The sequence below is a fragment of the Ciconia boyciana genome, chromosome 2 (genome assembly GCF_034638445.1).
Source record: "Ciconia boyciana chromosome 2, ASM3463844v1, whole genome shotgun sequence".
Lineage (NCBI taxonomy): Eukaryota > Metazoa > Chordata > Aves > Ciconiiformes > Ciconiidae > Ciconia > Ciconia boyciana.
Genome location: NC_132935.1, coordinates 165,696,265 through 165,715,837, shown reverse-complemented (window position 1 = coordinate 165,715,837; position 19,573 = coordinate 165,696,265). Strand labels below are relative to the sequence as shown.

The window sequence follows — 19,573 nt, the reverse complement described above, 5'->3', positions numbered from 1 at the left end:
ATTGCTTCTTAGCCGAGAACAGGAGGAATCTACCACTGAGGAGGAGCAATTGCCCCAGATCTTCGATGAGCTTCATGATATTCATGTGGCACCTGGAGCATCACTGGCTAAATTTCACCTGAAGGTGAAAGGTGAGGGGAGCCCACAGCACTGTCAGTTGTTCCAGGTTTGCTGTCAGGTTGAAGTGCTGGACAAGGTTTTCCGATGTGCTCTTCTGCAGCTGTGACCCCAGTCCATGCATCTTGCATCACGTTTGCACAAAACAGCTAGAAGAATGTGTTCATGCTGATGAACGTTGACTTTTGCAGCAGACTCAGGCAGATTGTCTCATTCTGTGTCCATGTCTCCAGGCATAATTACAGGCATATGCTTCTGAAAACTGAGGCCTGTAATTCTCTGAGCACATTAGTTATGAAGGAGCAATAAGGAATAAAAAAAAGATAGTGAGGGTGTCCTTTATTCTCCTTAATAAATAAAACAGTCCTGGACTTGCCTTACTCTATGAGGGGGTTGCTGCTACAACCTAAAAACTGCAAAAACGTCCTCCTGGTGTTGACTGCCTGTGGTAAGGAGAGGTAGGGATTCTCCTGTTTTCTCCAATTGCTGTCTATAAAAATGGTGAGAACTGTTTTGGCTTCCACTTTTGTCTTTGTGTATGTTGCAAATCAGACCTAAGTGTTACCTTTCCAACCTGGAAGGCATTTGCACATGCAGCCAATATGGGGAGTGCCAGACGCTGAAGAGATAGGAAAGAACTTTAGCAGATAAATAGAATTTCATGAATTTGACGCCATTCCTAATTGGGTAAATCCTTGAAACAGCAGCCCTGGGCAGAGCTGAGGATTCCTTGGTTCCTGCTCAGAAGGATCTGCCTGTTTGGAGACACTCCCAAATCGATGTTGCCAATGCATTCTGTTCTCCGTGTCTGTAACTGCTCCTCGCAGGGTACCCACAGCCTCGTCTCTATTGGTTCAAAAATGGACAGCCGTTAAAGGCCTCGGATCGCATCCTGAAGACTGATAAACAGGAATTCCACTCGCTGGAAATTCGTGATGTCACTAAGGCAGATGCTGGCCAGTACTCAATATTTGTCATCAACTCTGCTGGTTCTGCATATTCGTCAGCCAGGCTGGTAGTCAAAGGTAGGTATTGGACTATTTTTGGTACCTGCTTTTCTCTATTCCAGTTGCTCTTTTAATTTTATATAGTTATTTTTCTTGAGAAAGCCTACCAAGGTAAGTCAAGTGAGGTGGGGAAGTCCGTAGATAAAAGATGACATGCTTTAATCTTGGTTCACCTATAAATTTACTGTGTGTCCCAAAGATGAGACATGTCACTTCTCTAGGGTCTGACTGTTGTCTCATAAACATACCTTTTATTTCTGCCCAACCTCATTAAATTTAATGGTTCATTTTATTAAAACTGAGGGCTTCTTATAAATCGTACTAACATTTCTGTGTAATATCTCCTGCAAGGGTAATCCCCTGGAGTAATTTTTTTTTTTTTTCTTCAACTCATGGACAGAAAGGTACTTGTATTTGTCATTTTGTTTTTTCTCCTTGTGTTACAGATCCTCATGAGAAAGAAGAGCCATCAGAAACAGGTGAGAGAAGCCATAGCAGGTGATAACAGAACCCCTAAGAATTTTTCAGTAGTCTAAATTCACACACAAGGTGTCACCATGTTTCATCAATAATGTCATTTTCAGATTCCCATGAGCAGCTGATACCACCAAGGTTCCTAGAAAGATTTACTAATAAAAAGGTGAAAAAAGGTGCAAGCATCACATTATCTGTAAAAGTTGAAGGTAAGTGGATAGATACCTTGCCTCTCTGCATAACACTTAAATTGCATAACTTCATGACGCATTCTAGACTCTCTCTGGCCCAAGTCATTGTAACCTCATCTCCTGTATCTGAAGTCTGGGACTCTACTCCCAGCTTTGTAAGAGACTTTATGTGCTTTACAGAAAAGCATCTTACCCATCTTCACCTCCATTTTCCTGTATGTAAAACAGGGATAATAACACTTACTAGTCTTATGAAGATATGCTGATTAACAGTTTTGGTTTTACGAAAGGTTTAATGTCCTTATGAGTGTGCTGTAGAAAGGTTTATGTTCCTTTATTATATATTATGCCTGTTATTGTTGGAAAAGCAACAGGAAACAGATCAAAATAGCATTTATTCACAGCATGGCTCATAATTGTAAGGAAGGAACACCATTAGGAAAATTAAAGCTCATTGCATTGGTTTTCCTTTAGGACATCCACCACCAACTATTACTTGGCTGAAAGAAGAGTCTCGGGAAGACATCCTGTGGATCAAACCAGACACTCCTGGGTACAAACTTGCCAGTTCAAATATGCATCACAGTCTAATCCTGTTGGATGTTAAAAAGAAGTACAGTGGAGCTTACACGTGCATTGCTACCAACAAGGCTGGCCAGTCCATCTGCACCGCCACTCTGGAAGTTGCAGATGGTAAATCTTTGTTACAATACAAACACACTCTTTATGTTACCATTTATACAGTGCCTAAGAGAAAAACAAGTGTGACTGATAAGGAAATTAATCAAATCACAGCTGAAAAAAATGCATTTTCCCAAGATTAGCCATGACTTTGCTTGCCTTGCAAATGATTACACTCCTTACTTCTATAATGTTTTAGATTTCTGATCTTATCTTGGATTAACAGCAGCATCTTTTCTGTATAAACAGAAGTCTAAGAAACAACCCAATTAAGCACAAAGGAAAAAGAAGGGAAGAAAGTCAATGTAAAGTAACTAGAAAAAGTCACCATTTGAGAAATGATTTTGAGTGCTTCACTCTGCTAAGGTATTTTGCATTGTAGAATTGTTTTAAGGCAGCTAGAGTTATTTGATTCCCCTTTTGCAGAGCTTTTCAGGGCCTCTCCTGGCACAATTCCTTCAGTAAGACAGGGGACAAGCACATACAGGCTGGGAGTAAGGGCAGCACTGTGAAGGACTCCATTTTTCTGTTATCCTTCTTTGCATCCCACATTTTTGCTGTACCAAGAGCTACAGGAGCATAGCTGGAGCAGTGTAGAGAAATGGGGCAATCATACATCTACGTGAACAGGGAGAGGAGCAAACTATTTGCATCATGAGTGGGAGTATGTATCCCAGGTCAGGAGCTTCTAACAGGGCAGATTCAGTATTCCAGTGTTCCCCATAACCCATGTCTAGAAAATGTGCCTACATTAAATACATATAAAGAACATTCTCTGCCTTCTGTCCTCTAATGATAAACCCTAATCTTGCAGTGAAAGAGGCTGAAGTTCTGACCCAGGAGCGCGTGATGGTGTCAGAAGCCATCATGACCACACTGGGGTAAGTGGTTGGCCACCCATGCTGAAGTGGAGCAGTGCAGGTGCCACCCTGCAGAAGTTCCCATGAGTAACTTTTAGGCAGTGTTCACTTTGGACATATTATATTCATGTCTCAAAACCAGAGTTAAAATAGTTTGAGATCCTAGGATGGAAAGTGCTATAAAGACTCTAGTCAATGTCAGCCATTTATGCTTGATTGTCAGGGAGGACAGGAACAAGGACAAAAAAAAAAAAAAAAAAATTGGGTAGGTCATATAAAACACTTGCTACTTTTTCATCTCCTAAGCAGAATGCCAAAAAAAATCACAGGGTCAAGGTCTGACTTTTACTTGCCAACACTGAAATACACTGATGCTTCACAGAAAAAGAAGTAGATGAAAAGGGTTTGCTCACAAACTTCTTGTTTACAAATGCACCTGAAGAATAACCTCCTCAATTTGCCGTTCTTGGCTTGGATACTAGGCAGATACAGTCTGAAAAGTGGTATCCACCTGAACACACATTAGCTTCTAGAATATGTCTAGCCTAAAAGGCTTGACCAGTCTTCTTCTGAAGTGTGAAGAAAGTGAAGAAAGCTTCAGTGTGAATTCAGCTCTTCCACTGCGACCTCTCCCAAGGATGTGCCCAGGCTCTGTTAGCCATACTTAGTGATATATGGTTTATCATATATCAAGTGGAGTGAGCTTCCTCCTGCTTCCTATGTACTAACAGAGAATTAGGGCAGATCAGCTTGTGCAATGAAAATTTATATCCTGCCTCCGAAAAGCACAGGAATAGCAGAGATGTTGACTTCAGGATATTAGTGTTTTGACAGAGCTGTAGTCTTGGGAAACACTACAAACACTCTCCATCAGATGCAAGCAAATGCTGGTAGTTCTTCACGTCTGTGAAGCCATTTTCACTCAGTGTTGACGGTGTAGTCTCCTGCCCCTTTCCTGCTGGCATGAAAGAATTTGGTGCTGGTAAAAGCTTCCAGTGCAGCAAGGGTCTCTTTGAACCTCAAAACCACTGCAGTACCAGTAGTCTGCTTGCTTCCCCAATACATGGGCCTCCTGATGTGATGGGAGCAGATCTCTTGGCAGGACCACAGCATCTCCATATTCTCCAGCCCTTGGTTTCCTGATGAAACCACTGGAAATTGTTGAGCATCAGTTCACTGAAAACTGACTGGGATTACAGATCCCACTTGACATAATGTCAAGTTGGAAACTGTAATAGTTTTATTATAGTGTCAGCCGGGAATAAAGTCCCAATGGCACCAGGGAGATGGAGGCTACTCTGTTCTGCAACCCACTCCCTGAGCAGCCAGGTCTTCTCAAGCAACAGTTTGAAATAAAAGTCAGGAATAAGGAGAATTCTCAGATGGGATTTGGCTCAAAGACTAAAGCACCCAAGTGTTTCTGTGCCCATATGAGCCAGGTGTCCCGATTCTTATAGTGGCCCTGGTGAGTATCAGCTACTCTGGTAGCCGATGTATGGCTCTGGTGGGTATCTGGTTTGGACCTGCAGTCCAAACCAGAGTCCTAACAGATATTTCCAGCATTCACATACAAGGTGTGAGAAGGATGGGGTGTTTCGCATTTAGCTCTCCTTACTACACATCTTAACTTTTAACTCTGTTTTACTCTTTCAGAGCTATTCATCCCTCTGAAACAAGAGAAGGTAAGAGAAGCTATTTTCTCTCTGCTACTCCTGCCGTTCACATCTACAGCTGAGATTGTCTATGTATTTCATGATTACCACCTACTTTTGTCCTGTTTTCTTGAAACTGTCTGAAATGTTGGAACTTTTCAGGACTAGTCTCTGCTCAAGGGTGAATTATTTGGATGAAATGTGAGCAAGCACAGTTTTAAAAACAGGGGAAGTGAAGAAAATTAGACATTCCTTCCACAAAAGCTTTTGTTACTCAAAAAAGATTACTTTCCAGTGACATTGCTTGCTTAATAATTAATTCTCTCTTTTCCAGGAGACCTTGAAGGTGGTAGAGAAGGTGTACCCAAAAGCCCTATTTCACTAGCTGATGTTGGCTCAGAAGAGTTCTTCCAGAAACTCACCTCGCATATCTCAGAAATGGTATCTGCAAAAATAAGTCAGGGTAAGGAACCTGGCAAACACAATTTAATTAGTGTAGAAAAATGTGCAATCTTTTTTTAGGTATCATTTTGACTTTAAATATCAGTGAGATTTATAAAGCAGGTTTTGAGACAGTCATCCTACATAAGCATATGAACATTTAGTAAGAGTCCATCCAAACTGCATGTCTTAGTCTACAGTTTTGAACTAGGAAAAAAGCTATTACAGTAAACTAAGATGGCTAGTGTCTATTTTATGCATACAGTGTTTATTTAAATAAGCAGGAGTAACTGTAAGCTTTAGAGTGGAGGGCAAGTTGTAAAAATAGAAGTGTATTTTGAACATCTTAGGTATTTCAAGTTCCTCAGATATTCATCACTCCTAAGTCTGAAAGCAATCCTGTTTTGAAGACTTCCCACATCTTCCAGTTTTAGCTCACAATGGGATTTTTAAAATCAAGTTGAGGCTGAAAACTGTGTACACAACTGGGCAGTAATCCAATGATTTGTTGAATTAAATGAAAAATCCTGGTTTGTGTATCTTATACTGATTATCTTGTAGTAAAATTTTATCTTGAAGCAAAAATAGAGGCATTACCTCTCCTAAAACCATTCTTGCAGGGCAGTGGCAACACATGCAGTAGGCATGCAACCTCATGTATTAAAAAGTCTCAATTATTTATTTAATCCTAAATATCAACAGGAGATCACACTAAATACTACAAATGCTCTTCCTAGGGAATATTTGTTTTTATGAAATTGAAAGTTATTATAGATTCGGTTCATGTTCAAATTGGAGATCTTTATTCCACACTTTGCTGTTGCTCTGCTTTTTAGCCACACTTCGAGTGCCAGGTGCAGAAAGTGATGATGAATCAAAAACTCCCTCTGCATCTCCTCGCCATGGACGATCCAGACCTTCATCCATTGCTCAGGAGTCCTCCTCTGAATCTGAAGATGGGGATTCCAGGGGAGAGGTATGATATCTTTATGGAAAAGTCTGACACAAGGAGAAAACTTTACTTAGAATGACCAGTCTCCTATGGTTTAAGGATCTCCATTGCCTTTAGGAATGTACTTCACTTTAGAGGTATATTTAGTAGTTAAATATTGGGTCTGTGATAAGAGAATCAAATTCTGATGCTCACTGTGTGATCTTGAACAAATTGTTCAAGTCAACATGGTCAAAACACACCCATTATTTGTCACCTTTTGCTTTCATGGCTGACCTTCAGAAAGTCAGAGCTTGATTTTCTGTGGCCTTGGATAGAGTTGGTCAGAAGAATTTTGTTTCCAAGTTCTTCATGAGAAAAATGAGAATTTTGTGAACATTAGAACTTTTTTGGGTGTTCATTTCAAACACTTCCTAAAAAAGAAAAAAATTAAACTTTGGAAATGTTAACCTATTTTGACATTTTCAGGACCACTGTTTGTTCTTGCCTTGGGAGAAAAATCCACTGTTTCATGGTGTAAATCCAAAACACCTCGGATCGTCTTGAAAATATGGCCTGAGCCTCTAGAGACTTAGTCTTCCACTTGCAAAAAGCAAACAGTGATTCTCTTTGCTGTACAAGGGCTGGAGAATAAAACATTAAACACAGAGAAGCACTTATGTTCTGCTGGTGTTACTGTATTCTTTTTTTCAGAGCACAAAATAACTGTCGTTTCATGCCTGCAGATCTTTGACGTCTACATGGTCACAGCTGACTACGTGCCCGCTGCACCTGACAGGGAGACCATCACTTTGAAGGAAGGCCAATATGTGGAAGTCCTTGATTCAGCTCATCCCCTGAAATGGCTGGTCAGAACTAAACCCACAAAATCTAGCCCCTCTCGACAGGGTTGGGTATCTCCAGCTTATCTGGACAAGAAATTAAAGGTGACTGATCATGCTGTGTTTATTTTTCATGTAAAATTACTTGCTCCTCTTGCACTTTAGAGCCATCCCTTTTGCAAAGGGTGATGGATGAGGAGGTCGTTGAAGGGGTCTGTAACATGATTGGACTTTTTCATGTTTTGATTAGACAATATTTCTGTATGTGTGCAGGGGTGCCTGGGTTTGAAAGACCTAATCATCCTCCAGCAAAAAAGAAATTTCACACTGGTTTAGGAATTGTTGAAAGGGACTGTGAACACACCAAAGATATTCCTCAGTGTGCATTGATAAAGGCACTGTTAAAAGAATAATGTTTCTTTTTTCTTGTATTTTAGTTGTCACCAGAGTGGGGAACAACAGAAGCTCCCGAGTTCCCTGGAGAGCTTGTTTCTGAAGATGAATATAAAAGGAAGCTAAGGTGAGCTCATGTCATTTTGTATTTGCACCTTTGAGTTTTCCTGCCTTTTGAACTAACAGGAATGTTGGCATCTAGGTCCCTCCTGTCAGAGTCACGGTTTTTGTTCTGCTCAGTCCTGCCACCTCCCCTTTCCCAGAATCAAGGAAACCCTTGATTCTCTCAAACTTGTAGTTTGTGTTCTTTGACTGGGTTTTGCCATTGATTTCAGCCTAAGAAAATTCCAGGCAATCTAAGTCATATTGGATGACTTGAAAGGAAGGGTTTACATTATGTAATTCTGGAAGCTCTCTGATTTCACAAAATCCTAAATTACAGTACCTCTGTACTTTGGGGTGCCCTATATCTGAGGATGACGTCTAAAGACAGAGTGAAAGCACCCAACCTTGCGTTACTCCCTTGCAGTGCAGCACACTCCTGAGTGTGCTCTCATGGAGATATTTGCTTTCTTGATTGCATAAAGTGGCATTGAAGTTGCTACTGTCTACTTTACGTAGATCCTTTTGTTGTTCATGCTGTTTTATCTGTCCTAACAGTAGATGTGTGTAAGAGAGAGGTAGGTGTCCCTCCATGAGCAGGGTGTCTAAGTTCCTCTTATGGTCAGAGGGGTCTAGTCAACACACTCCAGGGAGTCTGTTCCTCTGATCACATATCTCTGCTTTAGAGCCTAAAAGTCTCTCAGCATGTCGAGGATAATTGTAATGATTTTTCTGTGATTTCTTTTTGCCTATTTATCTTCCCTTCAGTGTTCTTATTCAAGAGCTGTTGATCTCAGAAGAGGATTACATTCAAGATCTACAGTTCCTCCAGACTCATCACCTTAAGTACACTGAGACCTGTCCCAGCGTCCCAGGAGCTGTTGCCAGTCAGAAATCCACCATCTTCAGAAATATTGATGACATTGCTGGCTTCCATTCCAGGTGGGCGTTCCCACATGCCTTCATTTGAGACCAAAGAGTAGCTCACATACCTGCTGTCAGAGCCACAGTAACTATTATTACTGTGAAGGATGTGGAGCACTAGCAGTGCAGAGGTGCAAGGGAATTGATGGTCCTTTTGGGGTCGATAGACGGTGGCATAGTTTAAGTCAGAGCACAGGGCTGGGAGTCCCATATTACCCTTCAGAGCTTCAAGGCTTCGTAAGTCCAGCTTATTTCTTACCCTTTTAAGTGAATTTAATTGAGAAACAGTGAATTATTATAAAAAAGCAGCATGGTCTTACAGGGACTTCAGTGGTGTCTTCATAGAGACACACATTTATCTAAAACTGATGCCAGCGTCCGTGCATTGAAAACATATCCAGCTGTAGCAGGCTGCCCAGGTACAATGCCGTGGCACAATGTCTCTGCCTACTCCAAGAAAGGCTTTGCTGAAGATCTGCTGTTCACAAAGTGACTTCCCAAGGTCCAGGCTGAAATACTTTTACTGGCCAGGGAGAGGAGATGTTGTACAATGTCTTACGTGCCTTAGGCTTTCCATTGCTAAGGGCCTTCCTTTTGCACCTTGATACCCTTGCTCTCATGGGAAGTGATCGTTCTGGTGGGAAGGCCTTGCCAACAGCGTGAGAATCACCCTTACTTCCCCATTTTCCTACCCTGTGGTCTTAACTTTTGATTAACCTTGGGCAGGGGGGCAATAATACACACGCACAAAGCTCAACAACCAGTGAGTATGCAGCATCTTTCCCCATCAGTGTGTGCTCTGATCAGTGCCAGCAGCATCGTAAGCAGGAGCAATCAATAAGGAGTTTGAGCAGGTTGTGATGAAAATTATATAGTTACTCTGGGAAAATCCTTATGGGGTGGCACTGCTTCTGCAATGGGGAGGACACTTATGTGGGACATCTGGCACTTTTCATGGCTGGGCCACGAGAACAGACTTCCCTTGTCTTTCCTCCCTCTCCGTCTCTTCTCCCTCCCTCACCTTTTGTTTTTCCCCAAAAGTAACTTCAACTGCAAGAGGTGATGCATGTTATCAGCTACAGACACTGCTAAAAATCTTTGTGCGTATGAATCTGTCTCAACATCCTTTGTGGAACAGAGCAGGGGTCTCTGTCTTCACTCATGTGGATGGCTCATTGATCCTTAAACTGAGGCATAAGGATCTGGGGAGGGGTTAACTTCCCAACTGGACCTAAGCCCTTGGAAGTTATCCCTACCTTCCTTGCAGGGCATTTCATACATTCAAGCTAAGAGGGACAGCATCATGCTGGATGAAGAGGCACTGAGAAGTTTAATGCTAATGTGGCAACATCCCTCGTTTCCCCCAGTCATTTCCTTTAATCTGTGTTAACCTGAAATTGCCTGATTTAAAACTCTGGCTGCTGGGGCTGTGTTCAAGCCTCATTCCATCACCTTCTCCTCAGATGTCCTTTTTCCTTTGTCTCCACAGTGTCTTCCTCCAAGGCTTGCAGAAATGTGACACTGACGATGATGTGGCCATGTGCTTTATCAAGCACGAAGCAGAGTTTAATAAGTACATCCAGTACCTGGTGGGGAGGGTACAGGCCGAGTCGATTGTTGTGAGCAAAGCTGTCCAGGATTTCTACAAGGTAAAACAGTAGCCAAAGTACCTGCTGAACATGCATCCTATAACCCACTGCATCAAGAAATGTAGTTATTAATCACAAATGTGATGCTGAAAAGGATTATTAAATATTTTTGTGGTAAATCATTGCTAACTACAATAATTTTGTATTCACTGTCTAGCTCTTCCTGGTTGGTATGATCAATATGGGAACATATTTACATATGATTATGCATTTATGAATATTATACAGATTATACAGATATGAATGTGGCTGTGATTATGTAATTGTAATCAAGGGATGTTTTAAGGGCGACCACATTATAAGACCAAGTGAACTCACATAAAATACTAGTATAGATAGGGAAATCCTGTTTCTCCTCTCCAGCTGCTCAGTATTGAAGTTCAGTAGTGAAAACACACACACACACTCCAGATCCATGAGCACATGTATGTTTGTGGATCCCTTGAGTAGTAGCACGGCTCCTCTGTCCATCTGATACCCCTGCCCCGATCCTGAGCGCTTTTACCCTCTCCGTAAGCCTCCTACTCACCAGCTAGTCCAGCCTGATGCTCGCTAGAAAACAAATGCACGTGTTCACACTCACCCCCCGTTCACAGATCCCTCAGATTATCAATACAAGCTCTCAGCCTCTCTAATATCCATGCCTGGATCCTGGGTCTCCTCCTTGCAGCTAGTCCAGCTTGAAGTTTGCTGGTGAATTGCATACAGTTGCACCCACGTGCACCAGGTCAGTGGAAAGGATAAGCATCCAGCTCAGTGGCTGATGTCCCAGCACATCGACCCTGTGGCCTGTGCTTCCTACTCCAGGTGCCGGTGCCGAGACACTCACTCGCTCCGGTCGCTGGCACTGCAAACACACGGACCACTCTCGACCGAGGTCTGGTACCAGTTGCTGGTACTGAGTTCACTCACTCCTGCCCTCCCACCCCCCGACAGCACTGATCTTTCCTGTCACACCGTCTGGTTCTGCAAGCTTTGGATCACATTCCCCCAGTGTCAGTCCTGCACGGGAAAAACAGACAAATTCAGCATTTCAGACATCTTGCAGTCTAAAATGATAACTAGCTGATAACGGATGGGGGAGAGTTAGAGATGTCCAAAATATGGGGCAGTAAGGTCTGGTAGAGCTATCCAGTTTTGGCTGAGTTAGGTCTATGAACCAGCATCATATGAGCATTTTCCAGGGAGTAATCTTTTCAATTGTTCTTTATAACAACCTTTCCTCATTCTTCTCTGTATTTTTTCAGAGATATACAGATGAAATTTTAACTAATGAAGATCCTTCACAGCCACTTATCCCACCACTGCAGCACTACCTGGAAAAACCCATAAACAGGATCCAGCAGTACCAGACTATAATTAAGGTGAAAAGCTTTCATTATATCCTTGTATCTGATAGGTTTATGTTCTGTTTTGTGCAGCTTGTGTAGGAAAATATTTTATTTTTATTTCATTTTCTTGGCTTTCTTCTGATGCAACTACAGTTGAAAGCTGCTTAAGTAAGAAAGACAATAATCATCACCAGTGGTGCTCTCTAAATAGTTTTTTAAATGTAAATCCAGGTAGAGGTTCACAGTCTTCAACCTCATAAAATTCAGCAAGCTTTATCTGAATGATCTTTAAATATATGCATATATATATATAAAAAAAATGCTTATATGCATACATGTATGTATATATCCATGACAAGTATGATTTTGCTTCACACTCAGCAACAAGTGTGTTATAAAAATAAGCAATTTCCAACGTGTAAGAAATTAACTTACCAGTTTCTCTCCTTGTGTTTTATACTGACATAATAGTAAGATGAGATTTTTGTTCTCTGAAAAGCTTTGCCTCATTCTACCATCCTGAAACGTTTCATCTTTCAAGCTTTCAACTGTCCTACTATCTCAGGTTCTAGCCCAGATCACAAATGAAAGTTTCAAAGTAGCATTTTTAAATGGTATTTTTCATGGGAAATAGCACTAGGATAGTCAGAAATAAGACTGCCAAAATATTTCTGTAGTTTAGCATTACAGAAGTGAGCAGTTCGCATAGTTTGAAGAAGGTTCAAATTAACTTTCTAATTTTGAACACTTGCCTCCACACAAACACCAACATTTTAAAGGGTCTCTCGGAAGAGAGAGTGAGCATGCCTTTGTTACTAAAAGAGAGGAACAGGAACAAATGTGGAAGAAAAGGATAACAGCCATTTCATTTTTTTTCCATCCTCTCTTGTTTTTAATCTAATAGCGACTCTTAGTTTAGCACTGCCACATGAATTGCTTGCCTCATGGTATCATCAGGGTAAGCACAAGAGAAATGCAATGGATATATTTAGGATTGCTTTGGGTTTTTTTAGTTTTCAATCACTGAAGCACATCTGGTATTTCCTTCAACTTTGTCTTTGTTTAATATCAACTGATGTAAGGAAAAGCCAGACTGGCTAGCCAGTGAGGCTGCAGAATGGGTAGGAAAGAGGATATTTTAGTAGCTAAGCAGCACATGGTGAAAGAATGGGATAAAAGTTGCTCAGATGAAAGAGCTGGAACAGATATTGAGAAACTCTTTGGCTATCAAGGAAATGTTTTGTTTTGTTTTTTTTTTCTGACTGCCCAGTAACATTTTCTTCATTCATCTACAGGAATTAATCCGAAACAAAGCAAGAAATAGCCAAAACTGCACTTTGCTGGAGCAGGCTTATGCCATTGTGTCTGCACTCACCCGAAGAGCAGAAAACAACCTCCATGTCTCACTCATTGAGAATTATCCGGGGACCTTGGAAAGCCTTGGTGAACCCATCCGACAGGTAACTGGAATTTCTCAGTCAGTGTTAGTGCTATGCTTATCTTCACTAGTTTCTAAGTAGCCTTAGGTCCTACAAGAAGCTCCTTTAGAAATCATATCTGAAAGAGAGTATTTGCTTTTTGCCTTTCTTACTGTTCAGAGAGATGGGTCTCCTGGCTTGATTAAGGTTTGAAGCACCAGAGCATAGACGCTTATGGAGCAATTCACACATAATGCAGTTATTTGCCTTTCCAACCCACTCATCAAACAGGAACAGATTTGTTCTGGGCCCCCACATGATTTTAAAGCATTTTATTTTTTCCTCCTCATCTCTTATTATTGTCAAGCTACATGGGCCAACTCTTGAAATTATTGGCATCAGTGGGTTTTCCTGTTGATTCCTCAAATGTTAGAAGCTCACTGGGCTTTTGAATCTACATGCTTTCATTTGACACAGTTCTTTCGAAGAGCCTAGTTTGCTGGGATGTCGGTACAAGGTATCGTAGTATACGTTGCATATACTCCATGTGAAAACATTAGATCAATTTACAGATGTTCTCCCATGGCTGTTCATGTATCTTCAAAAGATCTCTGTGCTTCTCCAGGTCTTTTTCATGAAACAGATGTGTGTTTTAGGAACACAGAGGAAAGGTGACCCAGCTATTGGGTCACTAGTCTAAGACTTTCAACACCCTTACTCAAATTCCTGTTTCTTTGTAGACTGACTGTGTCATGCTGGGCAAGTAATTTGCTCTGCCTGTTTGTATCCTATGTCTTCCATGGGAATCACAGTGTATTGCTGAGTGGAGTTGTAAGGCTAAATTACAGTGATAGACACTCTGGTGGGGATTCACCTATCCACATTTAGACATCTGAAAAAAAAAAGAGTCCAGTGAATCACACCCCAAGAGCGCTTACTTCTCCCTAATGATGCCAAGGGGGAACCCATGTCACTAACTGAGCTGGATGTGTCTGAAGGTATGTGAAATGAATGTCCTGCTCTGGTGAAGGAGACCAAGTGAGCATATAAAGTCCACATAACACATGGGATATAATTTTCCGTTATCATTAGTATTAGTGGAGCATGAGCTCTGTATTGACAGAGCTCTGTATTTTTCTGGCAATGAAGAATACCATTTAAAGGTCAAAGTAATGACAACCACTGTGTGCACCCCTGTTGGTGCTGTCAGTCTGATGCATCACCTTTAGCATTAGAAACAAACTGCTGTGCTGTAATAAACCAGAGACACATAAAGTGATGTTGTAACAGTAAACATTTGTTATCTGTTTACTGAAAAATGATGGTGAGACATCATCGTGGTAATTATTCCAGAGTTATCACTATGTGCTCTTCTTTCTTTTTCCTATCAGGGCCACTTCATTGTGTGGGAAGGAGCTCCAGGAGCTAGAATGGCGTGGAAAGGACACAAAAGACATGTCTTCCTCTTCAAAAATTATATTGTGATCTGCAAACCAAAGCGAGACACAAAGACAGACACTTACAGTTACATCTTCAGGAACATCATGAAGGTCTGATCATTATATCCTCACCTAGAGCATTTCTCTGTCATTGAGAACTTCATGTTTATATCCAGCTTCTGGTCATCTAAATGGGACATTTCACTAACCCTTTTAAGCTACTCCTTTGTTTCTGAAAGTTTTTGAAGCACAAGTAGAAGCTATGTCTATCCCAAAATCTCTCTGTTAAACCTGTCAGAAACATGTCAGAAACCACCAGAAGCATGAGTGGATTTTTACGGTGCAGCAGTGAGATTACATGCACAAGTGTTTATTAATCTCTGTTAGCTCACTGAGTTAACTGCATAAGTACGTGATATTTTGCTGTCTACAGTATTTGCTAGCATTTGTAGATCTTTGGTTTTGGCAGTCTGCAGTGTTGGTATTAAATTGAAGGAAATGCTGGTTTAGTCATATGCTACATTCCCAGTGCTTCTCTCTGCTGGTTATGTCCTTTCCTGACACTATTTCCTGTTTAGAAATGAAAAATTCAGAAGATTTGACCAGATCATCTTCAGACATTCAGGGCTCAGGTTAAAACTGCAAGAAATTGCAGAAAGTGTTTTCCCAAGGTAGTAGATGTTCAATTCCAGTTAAAAAAAAAAAAAAAAAAAAAAAACCCATGGAGTTCTTGACCAAGCCCATTCAGGGCCTTCTGAAAGTCTTTGTCTCTGTCCTCATTGGCATTGACAGGCAGCTTTTATTTTCCAAGGGGGAAAAAAAAAAAAGCATGCTTTGTCCGGAGAGTGCCTGCTCTGTAATTTCTTTTCACATAGTCCCTAATTGTGCTGTTCCTGGGCCCAACAGTGCTGCACTGGGGCACTGGTGTGTCCCACCCTGGGATACCCTTTAATGCTGGATGTTATTTTCCTGAAATGTGATAATTACTCCCAGGAAAATGTCTGGTAACCAGAAAGTCAGGTATACCAGGGAAAGGATTTCAAAGTGACCCTGATTGCTGTTCAGCCAAAACCATGTTGCATTGCTCATGCAGTCTGAAAAAATCTTTAAAAGTGGTGTGAATTATCCCTTTTGCTGTCGGAGCATCTAATATAGCTTTAACGGGAATGGCACAACTCATGTCCACTGAAGAGGGTACACACTGCTAGTAGCAGACTTGCTGTTGTTTAATAGTTGTTTCCATTTCAGACCTTGATTGAAGATGGTTCTGGTTCACAAAGGCTACGTCCAGATCTGAACTGTCCTAAACTCTGGGATTTCAGTTGTGGGAAAGTTTCTGTCTGAAATTCATCCCTAAGAACACAGGATGTGTGTTGACTTTCTTGTCCTCTTGCTGTCATGCAGCTGAACAACATAGATGTGAACGACCTTGTGGAAGGGGATGACCGGGCGTTTGAGATCTGGCACGAGCGGGAAGACTTGGTCCGCAAGTACCTCCTCCAGGCACGTACAGTGAATATCAAGAACTCCTGGGTGAAGGAGATCTGTGGCATACAGCAGCGGATCAGCGAGCCTGTCTGGAGTGAGTATGGCCTGAGATAGCCCAAACCTCCTAGTTTTTTCTTGGGTGGTCTCCCTGATTCAGGAAGGAGACTAGCAAAAGAGGGAGAGAAACCATTTAGGGTGATCTGCCACCTCTTAAACTGAACTAGGGTTGGAGGTTTCCCTTTAATCACATCACAGACTGCTGCAAATAACAACTCACATGACTCGACAGCAAGCAGTAAGCTTTAACTGGAATGGTTATAGCAGTGTTAGGTCCTCCACCTGAGCAGGGGAAGGCACCTTTATCAGGATGGGACAGTGGTGGTTGACTCTCTCCATTTACCGTCAAGGGAGCCAAGACTGTATATCACTGAAGTGATTAAGTTTACATGACAGAGGTCCTACAGGACCCGTATAGGTTTTTAGGCAATAGCAGAGCGGGTGAGTAACTTTCTAATTACTCTTCAGTGTCCATAACCCAAGTGTGGAAAACACAGGCTGATGAGCTGAGAAGAGCTGGCTATCCCTGGCCGTTTCAACTGATGTGGGTTGCCTTTGATGGAGGATCAGTCAGAGACTGAAGTGGTTGCTCAGTTCCCTGTCTTCATATTCATACATTTTTGTCAATAAGCAGAGGATGTTGTTTTTCAGCAAGATAGCCCAGAAAATGTGCATCACTGGAGAAGAGAAACACATTACTGAATCTTCTAAAGCACGAATTGCAGAGTTGGCGCTAGAGATGCATTTGATCTGGCAGGGATTGCAGAAGGGTACATGACCACAGAATTTGGTGACAAAGGCCCTGGCCCACTGCATGAAGAGCATCAGACTCCAGTGGGAAAAGTAGTCTCAGGACCTGACCCAGAGTCCTACTCATACCGGTATAAAGCCCCCTGTGACTTTATTGGGTACCGAATCCTCCACTCAACTTCTGGCTTACATTGCTGTATCTGGGCCCATGGGTTTGCTTTGGATTTTTATCTTGTCATTCAGGCTGCTTCATCCTCACTGTCGTTTGAGATTCCACCAATTTTCTATCCACAAAATTTATCAGCAGGGATATTAGATCTTTATTGTCCAGATATAAGCTAGAAACGGTGTCCTTTACACCGTAAGGAAATTTGGCATCTTAAAATGCCAGAAGAGAGTTGGTTTTAGTGTATATACACTGAAAACAAGTCTGGGCATTTTATTTTTGTGCTTTTAGTGAGGTGTTCTAATGAGGAAGACTATCAGAATAATTTTGCATAGTTTCATATGGTAGTAATAAGTTAACATAAAAGTCCCTTAATGAAGCATAGATTTTATTGTATGGAGATCAACAGAATACTAGTTTGGATATCAAGGGTGCATTTTAATTGGGGAATTATCTTAACTGTGACAGCTGTGTGGTGCCTGAATAATGGATGTGCTTATTAAAATCATGGCCTAAAATACTTCCAGATCAGCAACAAATCCCTTTTTTTTATGGCCCATCTTTATAGCCAACAACAGACGTTTGACAGACTGAATTTAGTCTCCGATAAGCAAGGACAGCATGTCATCTGAAAGTCATTAGCTGCTAAAGTTTCCTGTTCAGCTTTCCATTCTGAACCTCACAGATTTGCAAACATTATACCTATTCTTATCTTACTTTGCAGCAGCCATCCTATGGACAGAGCCCCCCTCCTCCAGACTGACATGCTTATTCTGATGTTTCAGTACCTCCAGACTTTGAAGAAGAACTGGCAGATTGTACAGCTGAGCTGGGAGAGACAGTCAAGCTGGCTTGCAAAGTTACGGGAGCTCCCAAGCCATCTGTCAGCTGGTACAAAGGTATGAGCAGCAAGTCATGAAATGCATCTTCCAGATTTGTTCTCCGTCTATATTGCTTTGTGCTAATTGGTTAGTGGGTAATCTAAAAGCTGACCACCTGGAGATACCCAAGTCTAGTCTTAAAGTTAGCTACTAAACAACCCAAGTAACATAGATCTTCCTGTGAGCTAATATACCCTGCTTTTTCAGGTTTCCCTATTAGCCCGTATGAATCCACATCTTGTGGCAGTTAGACAACTTCTAGTAAATGAACAACTTGGTTGAACTAGCTCAGATGTTTCCATGTCATAACACAGGCAGCTGTGTGGACATACTCTTTTCCCCAGCGTTACTGTATTGCAGAGGAAACAGCTTTGCTATGAGTTTGTGCCTTGTAAAGACCTGTTCTGCATGTTTACAGTCACTTTGGAGGTGTTCCTTTGGCTAGCAAATCAGAGTTACAACTGCACAGCACGTGCTCTGGGAGAATTTAACTTTTAAATGAGGATTGATGATGTACAAGGTCCCTCAACAGTGCTTTGCCCAGAGGATGTTTTGTAGAGAGCTGGAGGAAGATGAAGAGCTCATTCCTCAACTACCAACATCAGCTGCAATAAAGCAAATACAGTTCTCAGTCCTCTCAAGGCGAAAAGCTGGATGAAATTCCCAAGGAGAAAACATAATTGATACTAAACTCTTTACGAAGACTTTTTTCCCCTTTATCTTTTAAGATGGAAAGCCTGTGGAGGTGGATCCCCATCACATTATAATAGAAGATCCCGACGGTTCCTGCACATTGATCTTGGACAACCTGACAGGTGTTGACTCAGGACAGTACATGTGCTTTGCTTCCAGTCCTGCTGGAAATGCCAGTACCTTAGGAAAGATACTTGTTCAAGGTAAAGTCCCGCACAGATGCATTGTTTTAAAGGGGTCTGCTATGTAATACCTTAAAAATGAATAGTAAGACATTCCAGAAGTTCTGTATAACATCTACTGGATAATACTTTAAAAAAATTATTTGATATACAGGTGTAATCAATTGTTCTTAGGTCTAAAAAATCTGGTCTTTAGTGTCTTGTTTGCAGACATCATGTGAATTATCTGGTCAGGGACACATCCTTTGTATCTGGTCATATTTCCAGCTACTAGCTACATTTATCCTTGTTTTGCAGTGCCACCACGGTTTGTGAACAAGGTTAGAAATGCTTATTTTGTGGAGGGTGAAGATGCTCAGTTTACCTGTACTATTGAAGGAGCACCTAGGCCTCAAATCAGGTCAGTTCTTCAAGTCACACTGGAACAAATCCTGTTTTCCCATTTTGCATGGTCAGAAGAGTCTCCTGCCCTTTCTTTCAAGGTTATGACCCTTTCTTCTCTGTGTCTTCCACCTTAACCCCATCCCAATGCTGGCTCTTCCCAAGGCCAACATTCCTGAGATTCTCAACAATTATTCTAGCTAGCATCTGAAAATAAATACCTACAGATAATATCTGCCATAGGACTGTATCAGATCTAATGCCCTGACAACATTTTATCATTCCTTTATCCTCCCTGCCTTACACTTGGATTTATTTTATCAGCAACCAGTCTGGGGTATTCAGACAAAAAGCTCTGCATAACTTCACATGATTAGAAGCCCTTTTGCCTGCATGAGATTTTTTGAGAAGAGTCTCATAAACCTGTGCAGTTTAGTATCCATGTGTGATCTACCCACCTGTAGACGCATCTTCCAGGTTCCAAACTTTTGTCTAATGGTTAACTCTTGAGTTGTTTGCCCAC

The 19,573-nt window shown here is 41.5% G+C and overlaps 1 protein-coding gene across 1 annotated transcript in view; it reads left to right on the top strand.

Annotated features, from left to right (window-relative positions):
- Positions 1 to 19,573, top strand: part of OBSCN (obscurin, cytoskeletal calmodulin and titin-interacting RhoGEF) — a 188,537-nt gene that overhangs the window by 123,799 nt on the left and 45,165 nt on the right. The window contains exons 75-94 of the mRNA XM_072851566.1: positions 13 to 131; positions 945 to 1,142; positions 1,571 to 1,603; positions 1,709 to 1,807; positions 2,264 to 2,482; positions 3,285 to 3,351; positions 4,984 to 5,012; positions 5,317 to 5,445; positions 6,260 to 6,399; positions 7,101 to 7,301; positions 7,634 to 7,716; positions 8,460 to 8,633; positions 10,105 to 10,264; positions 11,512 to 11,628; positions 12,891 to 13,055; positions 14,405 to 14,563; positions 15,857 to 16,034; positions 17,699 to 17,812; positions 18,523 to 18,690; positions 18,967 to 19,069. Of these exons, the coding sequence (XP_072707667.1) occupies positions 13 to 131; positions 945 to 1,142; positions 1,571 to 1,603; positions 1,709 to 1,807; positions 2,264 to 2,482; positions 3,285 to 3,351; positions 4,984 to 5,012; positions 5,317 to 5,445; positions 6,260 to 6,399; positions 7,101 to 7,301; positions 7,634 to 7,716; positions 8,460 to 8,633; positions 10,105 to 10,264; positions 11,512 to 11,628; positions 12,891 to 13,055; positions 14,405 to 14,563; positions 15,857 to 16,034; positions 17,699 to 17,812; positions 18,523 to 18,690; positions 18,967 to 19,069 (2,655 nt within the window). The remainder of the gene's footprint in view (positions 1 to 12; positions 132 to 944; positions 1,143 to 1,570; positions 1,604 to 1,708; positions 1,808 to 2,263; positions 2,483 to 3,284; positions 3,352 to 4,983; positions 5,013 to 5,316; positions 5,446 to 6,259; positions 6,400 to 7,100; positions 7,302 to 7,633; positions 7,717 to 8,459; positions 8,634 to 10,104; positions 10,265 to 11,511; positions 11,629 to 12,890; positions 13,056 to 14,404; positions 14,564 to 15,856; positions 16,035 to 17,698; positions 17,813 to 18,522; positions 18,691 to 18,966; positions 19,070 to 19,573) is intronic.